The sequence below is a fragment of the Papio anubis genome, chromosome 20, assembly GCF_008728515.1.
Source record: "Papio anubis isolate 15944 chromosome 20, Panubis1.0, whole genome shotgun sequence".
Classification (NCBI taxonomy): Eukaryota; Metazoa; Chordata; class Mammalia; order Primates; family Cercopithecidae; genus Papio; species Papio anubis.
This window is the reverse complement of record NC_044995.1, coordinates 48,690,331-48,701,769: the sequence shown is the minus strand read 5'-3', so window position 1 is coordinate 48,701,769 and position 11,439 is coordinate 48,690,331. Positions and strand designations below refer to the sequence as shown.

Here is an 11,439-nt window from a genome sequence, read left to right as displayed (position 1 = left end):
ATGGAATCTGGCAACAGACTGAGGACAGAAGAAGCTGCTTTTTTCTTTTTCTTTTCTTTCTTTCTTTCTTTCTTTCTTTTTTTTTTTTTTTTTTTTTGAGACAGAGTTTGTTTTGTTTTGTTGTGTTTTGCTTTGAGACAGAGTCTTGCTCTGTCGCCCAGGCTGGAGTGCAGTGGCGCGATCTCAGCTCACTACAAGTTCTGCCTCCCAGGTTCACGCCATTCTCCTGCCTTAGCCTCCCCAGTAGCTGGGACTACAGGCTCCCGCCACCCCACCTGGCTAATTTTTTGTATTTTTAGTAGAGACGGGGTTTCATCGTATTAGCCGGGATGGTCTCAATCTCCTGACCTCATGATCCGCCCACCTCGGCCTCCCAAAGTGCTGGGATTACAGGCCTGAGCCACCAGGCCTGGCCAAAGCTGCTTTGTTCTACAGGTGGATAACTGAAGGGCCCAGGTTTGCCTCTAAGTCAGCACCATTTTCATTTCAGGAAGGAGACCACTGTGGATGGGGGATGCTGCCTGCAGGACCTAAGACCTGAGAACTGACCAATCAAGCAGCTGGGGTGGGGCCTTGAGAACTGACCAATCAGGGGAGCTTAGGTGGAGCATGGAGAACTGTCAATCGGGGGGGTTGGGGCAGAGCCTGGAGACCTGTCCAATCAAGGGAGCTGAGGCAGGGCCTGGAAACTTGACCAATTAGGAAAGCCGGCGTGGGGCCTGAAGCACTGTCCAATCAGCAGACTCAGGGCTAGCAAGCTGACCAACCAGAAGAGCAGGGGCAGAGTCTAAAGAACTGTCCAATCAGGGGATTTGGGATGTGACTGGTGAACTCTCCACTCAGACGTGAGCAGAGAAGAGAACTGTCCAATCAGCCCCAGGGGCGGGGCATTGCCACCCTCCTTGCTGAGCACTCCCGGCCTGCCCTGAGTGACCACGGGTGTTCCCTTTGTGCGAGGCGCAGGGAGCTCGGCGAAGAGCTCAGGTCTTGGGTCCTGCAGGACATGGTGAGTGCAGGGCAGGAGCCGAGCCTGAGCCGGAGTCCTGGGAGGGGAGGGTTGGAAGCGGCCAGAACACGCTGAAACTCCCAGGGGAGCCGCCTGGGAGCCCCATGGAGCCTCTGTCCCCGTGTCACCCCCGGGTCCTGCGGGGACTCCCCTGCCCAAGTCTTCATTCCCTGCAAAGTCGTAGTTGTCAGGACGCTGGGATGGAGGGAAAAGAAAAGACAGAGATGACTCCTGCCCTGGGGGGGGTCTCACAAAGTTAACTGGAAGAAAAACTAACCCAAAGTCCAAAAACAAAAACAAACAAACAAACAAAAAACCCACCCCAGCGAGGCGGTGCAACAACCCCCAAAGCAGAATGCGCTTTAGATGCAAACTTTGGGCCCAGGCCCACCTCCCTGGGAGGAGCGAGGGGTGGACAGGTGGTGCGGGCGCTCCTGACCCCAAAGGCCCGCAGGCCGGACTCCAGGCCAGCCGCCCCTGCCTGGGCCTCTCTCCTTCTAAAGATTGATTTGGTTACTTGAGCCTGAGATTTTTTCAGTCCATGGAACATACAGGAAAGAAGAGAGTTTGAAAGATAAAATATTTCCAAGGAGGTGAATTTCAGAAAAAAAAAATAAAGTTCTCCTCTTACATTCCATTTGTTAAAAATTCTTCCGTGCCTTTTTTTTTTTTTTTTCCCTGTTCCTTTTTTGCACGTATGGTTAAGTTTCTCACATCTGTTGTTTTCTTTTCGGTGATGACAAATGGGATTCCAGGGCTTAGCCCTTGACTGGGCTCCCGGGAAAAAGAATCGCAGAGAAAGAGAGAAAATCTCTCTCTTATTATGACACCCTCCGAAATGAATACATTCCTATAAGAAAAAATGTTTGGTGTTTAATTTGGTGAATTACAAAAACTTGCTAAAATATCAGTTATTCTCTTTTTCCAGGGTAGGGAATTTGTAACAGATAATAATTCTGTTATTTTATTTTATTGTATTTTATTTATTTTTTTTTTTTTGAGACGGAGTCTCGCTCTGTCGCCCAGGCTGGAGTGCAGTGGCCGGATCTCAGCTCACTGCAAGCTCCGCCTCCCGGGTTCACGCCATTCTCCTGCCTCAGCCTCCCGAGTAGCTGAGACTACAGGCGCCCGCCACCTCGCCCGGCTAGTTTTTTGTATTTTTTAGTAGAGACGGGGTTTCACCGTGTTAGCCAGGATGGTCTCGATCTCCTGACCTCGTGATCCACCCGTCTCGGCCTCCCAAAGTACTGGGATTACAGGCTTGAGCCACCGCGCCCGGCCTGTTCTTTTATTTTTTATTTTTTTGAGACAGAGTCATGCTCTGTCACCCAGGCTGGAGTGCAGTGTCACGATCTCGGATCACTACAACCTCCACCTCCCGGGTTCAAGGGATTCTCCTGCCTCGACCACCAGAGTAGCTGGGATTACAGGCATGCATGGCCACACCCAGCTAAGTTGTGTATTTTTAGTAGAGACGGGGGTTCCACCATGTTGGTCAGGCTGGTCTCGAACTCCTGACCTCAGGTGATCCGCCCGCCTCAGCCTTCCAAAATGCCGGGATTATAGGTGACAGCCGCCATGCCCAGCCCCTTTAATCACTCTTTTGTATTCACTCATAAGGATATGTTGTTAGTGTTTGTTAGTTCCACTGTTTGCTAGTGACTGGGCATTTTCAAATTTTTTCCATTATGACCAGGGCCACTAAAGACATTATTATATGTGTATCCACTTGAATGTCTTGTTCTCATCTGCTTTGCAGCATACCCTCATCCTCTTCCCCAAAAGCCTGATCCAAAATAATAAAAATTAGCCTGCCTCCCTGAGCTCCGCTGATTGGATAGTTCTTCAGGCCCCACCCCAGCTTTCCTAATTGATCAGGTTCCCAGGCCCTGCCTCAGCTCCTTTGATTGGACAGGTCTCCAGGCTCTGCCCCAACCCCCCTGATTGACAGTTCTCCATGCTCCATCTACGCTCCCCTGATTGGTCAGTTCTCTAGGCCCCACCCCAGCTGCCTGATTGGTCAGTTCTCAGGTCACATATAACCCTCTACCACTCAGTTACTGGTGACTCCATGATGCCAGTTTTCCTGAGTGAAATAATCAGTCTTCCTCGATTCTCCCTGTTCTGTCTTGCCCCAGCTTGAGCCCATCAGGAAATTGTGTATCTCCTCTTAGGCTGGTCCTGCACGCGACTGCACTGTGACCACCCAAGGTGACACGCCTGCTTCTCACCTCGTGCGGCTTTCGCCTCCTAGCAGGTGTCCTGGTGTCTGCATCTGCCCCCTATGATCTAGTCTCAGCTGTCACATGAGATCACTGCTCTGTGCAAAGGCCTGGAGTCATTCAGAGCCAAAGCCAAAGTCCTTCCCGTGGCTGATGAGTTCCCCACAAAGTGATGTGCCTCACTTCCCATCACTCGACCCCCTTTGGCTGTCATGTCCCCATCCCCCTCTGCCCAGTCACACAGGCTCTGGCTGTACCTGAAAGAGCCAAGGGCCCACTCCTTCCTTATGGCCTAACCTCTGGCTGTTTCTCCCACCCAGAACAATTTTCTCCTTTCTGTATTTTTTCATTGTATACTACATTTGCCATGATTAAAGTGGATCACTGCTGAAAGCTTCTCTTGTTTCTAATTTCAGGGAGCAGATGGCATTTTACTATTTTGGGCTAGGCCCCCATACCTGTAATCCCAGCACTTTGGGAGGCCGAGGCAGATGGATCAGTTGAGGTCAGGAGTTCAAGACCAGCCTGACCAACATGGTAAAACCCTGAGTCTACTAAAAATAAAAATAAAAATTAGCCAGACGTGGTGGCACACACCTGTAATCCCAGTTAGTTGGGAAGCTGAGGCAGGAGGATGGCTTGAGCCCAGGAGTTCAAGGCTGCAGTGAGCTCTCATTGCGCCATTGCATTCCAGCCTGTGTAGCAGAGTGAGGCCTTGTCTCCAAAAAATTTTCTGGCCTGGTGCGGTGGCTCACGCCTGTAATCCCAGCACTTTGGGAGGCCAAAGCAGGCAGATCGCCTGAGGTCAGGAGTTTGAGACCAGCCCTGGCCAACATGGTGAAACCTCAGCTCTACTAAAAACATAAAAATTAGCTGGGCGTGGTGGCGCACACCTGTAATCCCAGCTACTCGGGAGGCTGAGGCAGGAGAGTCACTTGAACACTGGAGGCGGAGGTTGCAGTGAGCCCAGATCGCACCATTGCACTCCAGTGTAGGTGACAGAGCGAGACTCTATCTCAAAAAAAAAATTTTTTTTTCTCAAGACTATGACACAGGATAAGGAATATATGACACACGGAGGTTGCAGTGAGCCGAGATCACGCCACTGCACTCCAACCTGGGCAACAGAGCAAGATGCCGTCTCAAGAAAAAAATATATATATATGATATACACACATATACAGTTAAATGTTATTCAGTCATAATAAAGAAGGAAATCCTGCCATTGTTGGCAGCATGGATGAACCTGGAGCACATGTGAGACAAGCCAGGCATAGAAAGATGAATACCAGATGATCTTACTTACCTGGAGACTGGAAAAGAGCCAGATTCCTAGAGGAAGAGAGTGGAAGAGTGGCTGCCTGGGGCTGAGGGGCAGGGGAAGTGGGGAGACATGTTGGTCAAAGGGAACCAACTTTCCGTTGTAAGATGAATAAATTCTCTACGTCCAGTGTACAACATGGTGACTGTATTTAAGGATACTGTACTGTATACTTGAAATGTACTAAAAGACCAGGCACAGTGGCTCACGCCTGTAATCCCACCACTTTGGGAGACCAAGACGGTTGGATCACTTGAGGTCAGAAGTTCGAGAGCAGCCTGGCCAACATGGTGAAACCCCGTCTCTACTAAAAATAAAAAAATTAGCCAGGCATGGTGGTGTGTACCTGTAATCCCAGCTACTCAGGAGACTGAGGCAGGAGAATCACTTGAATCCAGGAGGCGGAGTTTGCAGTGAGCCGAGATGGCCCTACTGCACTTCAGCCTGGGGCTACAGAGCAAGACTCCATCTCAAAAAAAAAAAAAAAAAAAAAAAAAAGAAATGTACTAACAGTGTAAATCTTACCTGTTCTTCCCATCAAATTTTTTAAAAAGGTAACTGGTGACAGATGTGTTAATTAACTTCATGGCAATCATTTCCCAGTATATATGTGCATCAAATTGTCATCTACACCTTAAATGTGTACCACTTTTATTTGTCAAAGACGAAATAAACCTACGACACAGGAAGTGATAACAGACAGAGGGGAAGACGCCGGGCGCGGTGGCTCAAGCCTGTAATCCCAGCACTTTGGGAGGCCGAGACGGGCGGATCACGAGGTCAGGAGATCGAGACCATCCTGGCGAACACGGTGAAACCCCGTCTCTACTAAAAAATACAAAAAACTAGCCGGGCGAGGCGGCGGGCGCCTGTAGTCCCAGCTACTCGGGAGGCTGAGGCAGGAGAATGGCGTGAACCCGGGGGGCGGAGCTTGCAGTGAGCTGAGATCCGGCCACTGCACTCCAGCCTGGGCGACAGAGCCAGACTCCGTCTCAAAAAAAAAAAAAAAAAGAAAGACAGAGGGGAAGAAGCCTGAGGACTGAGTCTTAAATCGATATTGGGAGACTGCGGGATCTTGTGTGAGTGTCCTATGAACGGAGTTCAGCTCCCCAGTGCTGTGAGTTCCACCATCCTCACCTACACGTATGTGGTTTGTTTTAGGACACGGTGGTCTTTGAAGACGTGGTTGTGGGGTTCACCCTGGAGGAGTGGGCCTTGCTGAATCCTGCTCAGAGAAACCTCTACAGAGAAGTGATGCTGGAGACGTTCAAGCACCTGGCCTCAGTAGGTAAGGATGGCATTATTTCTGCACTTGGTTATTAGATAATACATGTTTTGTCTGGTTGCAGTGGCTCATGCCTGTATTCCCAGTGCTTTGGGGAGGCTAAGGCAGGAGGATCACTTGAGGCTAAGAGTTGGCAACCAGCCTGGGCAACATAGTGAGACCCTGTCTCTACAAAAAAATCAAAAATGAGCCCGGCGTGGTAGCATGCTCTTCTAGTCCTAGCTATTTGGGAGGCTGAGGCAGGAGAATCACTTGAGCCCATAAGTCCAAGGCTACAGTGACCCGTGATCACACCACTGTACTCCAGCCAGGGTGACAAATTGAGACCCTGTTTTAAAGAAAAAAGAAAAAAGAAAAAAGAGCCGAGCACAGTGGCTCACGCCTGTCATCCCAGTGCTTTGGGAGGCCAGGGTGGATGGATTGCCTGAGCTCAGGAGTTTGAGACCAGCCTGGGCAGCACAGTGCAATGCAGTCTCTACTGAAATACAAAAAATTAGCTAGGCGTGGCTGCGTGCGCCTGTAATCCCAGCTACTCTGGAGGCTGAGGCAGGAGAATCGCTCGAATCCGGGAGGCAGAGGTTGCAGTGAGCCGAGATGGCACCACTGCACTCCAGCCTGGGCGACAGAGTGAGACTCCATCTCCAAAAAGAAAAAGAAAAAGAATAAATATTTTTGCTCATTAAGCCTATTCTAAGATTTATAATGTAGAAAGGGAATACATTGGTTAATGAGACAGTTATAATCGTTGATGTCCTGGACCTAAAATTCAGTAGCTTCTCTGTGATAATAAAAATCTATTAATCTGTACTTTTCTTTCTGTCTTGTTGAAAAGACCTAGGGTCGGCCAGGCACAGTGGCTCACGCCTATAATCCCAGCACATCAGGAGGCCGAGGCGGGCTGATCACGAGGTCAGGAGATCGAGACCAGCCTGGCTAACATAGTGAAACCCCGTCTCTACTAAAAATAAAAAAAATTAGCCGGGCGTGGTGGCGGGCGCCTATAGTCCCAGCTACTTGGGAGGCTGAGGCAGAATGGCGTGAACCTGGGAGGCAGAGCTTGCAGTGAGCCGAGATCGTGCCACTGTAGTCCAGCCTAGGCGACAGAGCAAGACTCCATCTCAAAAAAAATAAAAGAAAAAGAAAAAAAAAAAGACTTAGGGTCCTTTTGTGTTACCAGTGCGGGTATATATTGGTGGCACGGAGACGTTAATTATTTGAAACATTGGGATGATTTTTCTGTGCATTTAAAATTATCTACCATTTTGACTGCTTGTACTTTTTCTTTTTTTTTTTTTCTCATTAGTTGAAATCCTTGAGGGGGACAGCATCACAGGGATTCTGTGTCCAATGGCCTTAGCAGGAAGACTGCTTCAGAATTTGGCATGAATTATACCACTGTTTCTGTGGGCCTGAATGACCTTTCCTCAGATGCTTCTGGTTTGGTTTGGTTTGTTTTGCCACCAGGAGTCACCGTGTTGTTTTTTGCTTTGTATACATAAGCATGTCTCTTACCCAAAGAGAATTCAGTTTCATCTTGGGCATAAACACCTTCAATTATTATTATTATTATTGTTATTTTTTGTTTTTTGTCGAGACGGAGTCTCGCTCTGTCGCCCAGGCTGGAGTGCAGTGACGCGATCTCGGCTCACTGCAAGCTCCATCTCCCGGGTTCACGCCATTCTCCTGCCTCAGCCTCCCGAGTAGCTGGGAGTATAGGCGCCCGCCACGACGCCTAGCTAACTTTTTGTGTTTTTAGTAGAGACGGGGTTTCACCGTGTTAGCCAGGCTGGTCTCCATCCCCTGATCTCGTGATCCGCCCGCCTCGGCCTCCCAAAGTGCTGGGATTACAGGCGTGAGCCACCGCGCCCGGCCAAACACCTTCAATTTTAAGAAGAGCTGTGTGCTCTCTTTGGTTCTGGAGACCCTGCTTACAGGCAGCCAAAATGGCCTTGGACCACCACCTTCCAGACGCATTTTCTTTTGGAAGTCACGTTCCCTGCAGGCCTCCCCAGGCTCCAAGATGGCAGAAAGAGAGCTCTTGTACTTCTTCATAATGAAGTCAGGCCGGGCACAGTGGCTCACACCTGTAATCCCAGCACTTTGGGAGGCCAAGGCAGGCGAATCACAAGGGCAGGAGATGGAGACCAGCCTGGCCAATATGGTGAAACCTTGTCTCTACTAAAAATACAAAAAATTAGCTGGGTGTAGTGGCGGGCACCTGTAATCCCAGCTACCCGGGAGGCTGAGGCAGGAGAATGGCTTGAACCCAGGAGATGGAGGTTGCAGTGAGCCGAGATCGTGCCATTGCACTCCATTCCGGGTGACAGAGTGAGACTCTGTCTCATAAATAAATAAATAAAATAGCATAATGAAGTCATGAAACAATTAAACACCTGAATGACTTCTTTCTTTGCAGATGCCTTCCTCCTCATATTTGTTCACTTTTTTTGTTTCAGATGATGAGGCTCAACTTAAAACCAATGCGTCCATTTCTCAGCAGGATACTTCTGGAGAAAAATTATCCCTTAAACAGAAAATAGAAAAGTTCACAAGAAAGCATACGTGGGCCTCCCTTTTAGGAAAAAATTGGGAAGAACATAGTGTGAAAGACAAGCACAACACCAAAGAGAGACGTTCGAGGTGAGTTGCACTGAGAAGAAAAAGGCAGTATCGCTGGGCGCGGTGGCTCACGCCTGTCATCCCAGCACTTTGGGAGGCCGAGGCGGGTGGATCACGAGGTCAGGAGATCGAGACCATCCTGGCTAACATGGTGAAACCCCGTCTCTACTAAAAAATACAAAAAACTAGCCAGGCGAGGTGGCGGGCGCCTGCAGTCCCAGCTACTCGGGAGGCTGAGGCAGGAGAATGGCGTGAACCCAAGAGGGGGAGCTTGCAGTGAGCTGAGATCCAGCCACTGCACTCCAGCCTGGGTGACAGAGCGAGGCTCCGTCTCAAAAAAAAAAAAAAAAAAACAAGAAAAAGGCAGTATCGCCGGGTGCGGTGGCTCACGCCTGTAATCCCAGTACTTTGGGAAGCCGAGGCAGGCGGATCACCTAAGGTGAGGGGTTTGTGACTAGCCTGACCAATATGGTGAAACCCCGTCTCTACTAAAAATACAAAAATGGGCATGGTGGCAGGTGCCTGTAATCCCAGCTGCTCAGGAGGCTGAGACAGGAGAATTGCTTGAATCTGGGAGGCAGAGGTTGCAGTGAGCCAAGAGCGTGCCACTGCACTCCAGCCTGGGCTGGGCAACAGAGTGGAAAAAAAAAAAAGATAATTCTGTTAGAAACAATTCTGGGAGAACCCCATATATTACTATTGTTTTTGTAGTGGGCTGTGGTTGAACTTTCTACCAGAGTATTTCGTTTATTCCAGTTTGAAATAATTTCAACAATACAGGAAACTTATACCCTTGTACAGAAAATGGCAAAAATGTTATCCTAATGTTCATTAATGTATATTAAGAAATAATTGGCCGGGCGCGGTGGCTCAAGCCTGTAATCCCAGCACTTTGGGAGGCCGAGGCAGGTGGCTCACCTGAGGTCAGGAGTTCGAGACCAGCCTGACCAATATGGAGAAAACCTGTCTCTACTAAAAATACAAAATTAGCCGGGAATGGTGGCGCATGCCTGTAATCTCAGCTACTCAGGAGGCTGAGGCAGGAGAATCACTTGAACCCGAGAGGCAGAGGTTGCAGTGAGCCAAGATCGTGCCATTGCACTCCAGCCTGGGCAACAAGAGCAAAACTCTGCCTCAAGGGAAAAAATAAAATAAATTATGGAAGGCATAAACCATTAATAATGTGCTGCCCATTTTTAGCAGAAATCCAAGGGTGGAGAGACCATGTAAAAGCGGTAAAGGTAATAAGCGTGGAGGAACCTTCAGAAAGACTCGAAATTGTAATCGTCATCTGCGCAAGAATCATCGTACCGGTGTGAGACGGTATGAATGCAGCCAGTGTGGAAAACTCTTCACCCATTCTTCATCCCTGATGAGGCACAAGAGAGCTCACTCTGGACAAAAATTATATACATGTAAGGCATGTGGGAAAGCCTTCAGTCGCCCTTCCTACCTACAGATGCATGAGAAAACCCACAGTGGAGAGAAGCCCTATGCCTGTCAATCTTGTGGGAAGACGTTTCTTCGTTCTCACTCTCTCGCTGAACACGTGAGGACTCACACTGGAGAGAAGCCCTATGAATGTGGGCAGTGTGGGAGAGGCTTCAGTTGTCCCAAATCCTTTCGGGCGCATGTGATGATGCACACTGGGGGGAAGCCGTATGAGTGCAAGCACTGTGGGAAAGCCTTCAGGTGTCAGAAATCCTTTCGAGTCCATACGATCATGCACGCCGGAGCGAAACCCTACGAGTGCAAGCAGTGTGGGAAAGCCTACTGCTGGGCAACATCCTTTCAGCGACACGTGAGAATTCACAACGGAGAGAAACCCTATAAGTGTGAAACATGCGGGAAAGCATTTGGTTGGCCCTCCTCCTTACACAAACACGCAAGAACGCACGCTAAAAAGAAGCCCGTGAGTAGAGGCAGCGTGGGAAAGCCTTCAGCGAGGCCTCACCCCTCCACAAATGTCAAATTGCAAACTAGAGAGAAAGTCTATAAATGTGGAAAATGTGGGAAAACGTATGGTTGGTCCTCATCTTTACACAAACATGAGAGAAAGCACACGGGAGAGAAACCTGTCAGTGCAGCCAGTGTGGGAAAGCTTTCAGGCGGGCTTTGCTCTTCCAAAAATGCAAGAATGCAGATTGGAGAGAAGCCCAGTAAATGCGAAAAATGTGGGAAAGCTTTCAGTTGTCCCAAAGCCTTTCAAGGTCATGTGAGAAGTCACGCAGGAAAGAAACCCTACACATTTAAGTAATGGGAGAAAACCTGTGCAAATTAACTCATATGTCATGGTTCAGAAAATTCACAGCAGGAGGGCCAGGCATGGTGGCTCACGCCTGTAATCCCAGCACTTTGGGAGGCCAAGGCAGGTGGATCATGAGGTCAGGAGATCGAGACCATCCTGGCTATGATGAAACCCCGTCTCTACTAAAAAAAAAAAATACAAAAAATTACCAGGCGTGGTAGCAGGCGCCTGTAATCTCAGCTACTTGGGAGGCTGAGGCAGGAGAATGGCGTAAACCTGGAAGGCAGAGCTTGCAGTGAGCCGAGATTGCACCACTGCACTCCAGCCTGGGTGACAGAGTGAGACTCCGTCTCAAAAAAAAATAAAAAAAAAAAAGAAAATTCACAGCAGGAGAAGAATCTCATGACTTTTATAAATATGGTATTGCCTTTATGAGGACCACATCCTCAAAGTGGGCCTCTAGCAAATGAATTTGCAGTTCCCTTGCAGATAAAGTTGAGGGGAGAATTTTATAAGTCCTCTCTCATCTATAGTACTGACATTTTCATACATCATGATTTTTTCTTATAAATTACTAATGTTTCTCTTTTCTTTTCTTTTCTTTTTTTTTTGAGTCGGAGTCTCGCTCTGTCGCCCGGGCTGCAGTGCAGTGGCTGGATCTCAGCTCACTGTAAGCTCTGCCTCGTGGGTCCACGCCATTCTCCTGCCTCAGCCTCCCGAGTAGCTGAGACTACAGGC

General features: G+C 48.9%; 1 protein-coding gene across 2 annotated transcripts; it reads left to right on the top strand.

Annotated features, from left to right (window-relative positions):
* The first annotated feature begins 329 nt into the window (after positions 1-329).
* On the top strand, positions 330-10,897 carry ZNF556 (zinc finger protein 556). 2 transcript variants are annotated; one of them, XM_009193117.3, is made up of 4 exons: positions 330-1,006; positions 5,711-5,837; positions 8,291-8,474; positions 9,657-10,897. In XM_009193117.3, the coding sequence occupies exons 1-4, from the start codon at positions 1,004-1,006 to the stop codon at positions 10,708-10,710; spliced, it is 1,368 nt and encodes a 455-aa protein (XP_009191381.2). In that variant the 5' UTR covers positions 330-1,003; the 3' UTR covers positions 10,711-10,897. The 2 variants fall into 2 exon arrangements, with proteins under 2 accessions (XP_009191381.2, XP_009191379.2); XM_009193115.3 differs by having other exon boundaries at positions 9,654-10,885.
* The last annotated feature ends 542 nt before the right edge of the window (positions 10,898-11,439 follow it).

Coding starts and splice junctions, on each gene's coding strand:
- ZNF556 (XM_009193115.3), top strand. Junction 5,838..8,290: donor CAAGCACCTGGCCTCAGTAG/GTAAGGATGGCA, acceptor TTTTTGTTTCAG/ATGATGAGGCTCAACTTAAA. Junction 8,475..9,653: donor ACCAAAGAGAGACGTTCGAG/GTGAGTTGCACT, acceptor GCCCATTTTTAG/CAGAAATCCAAGGGTGGAGA.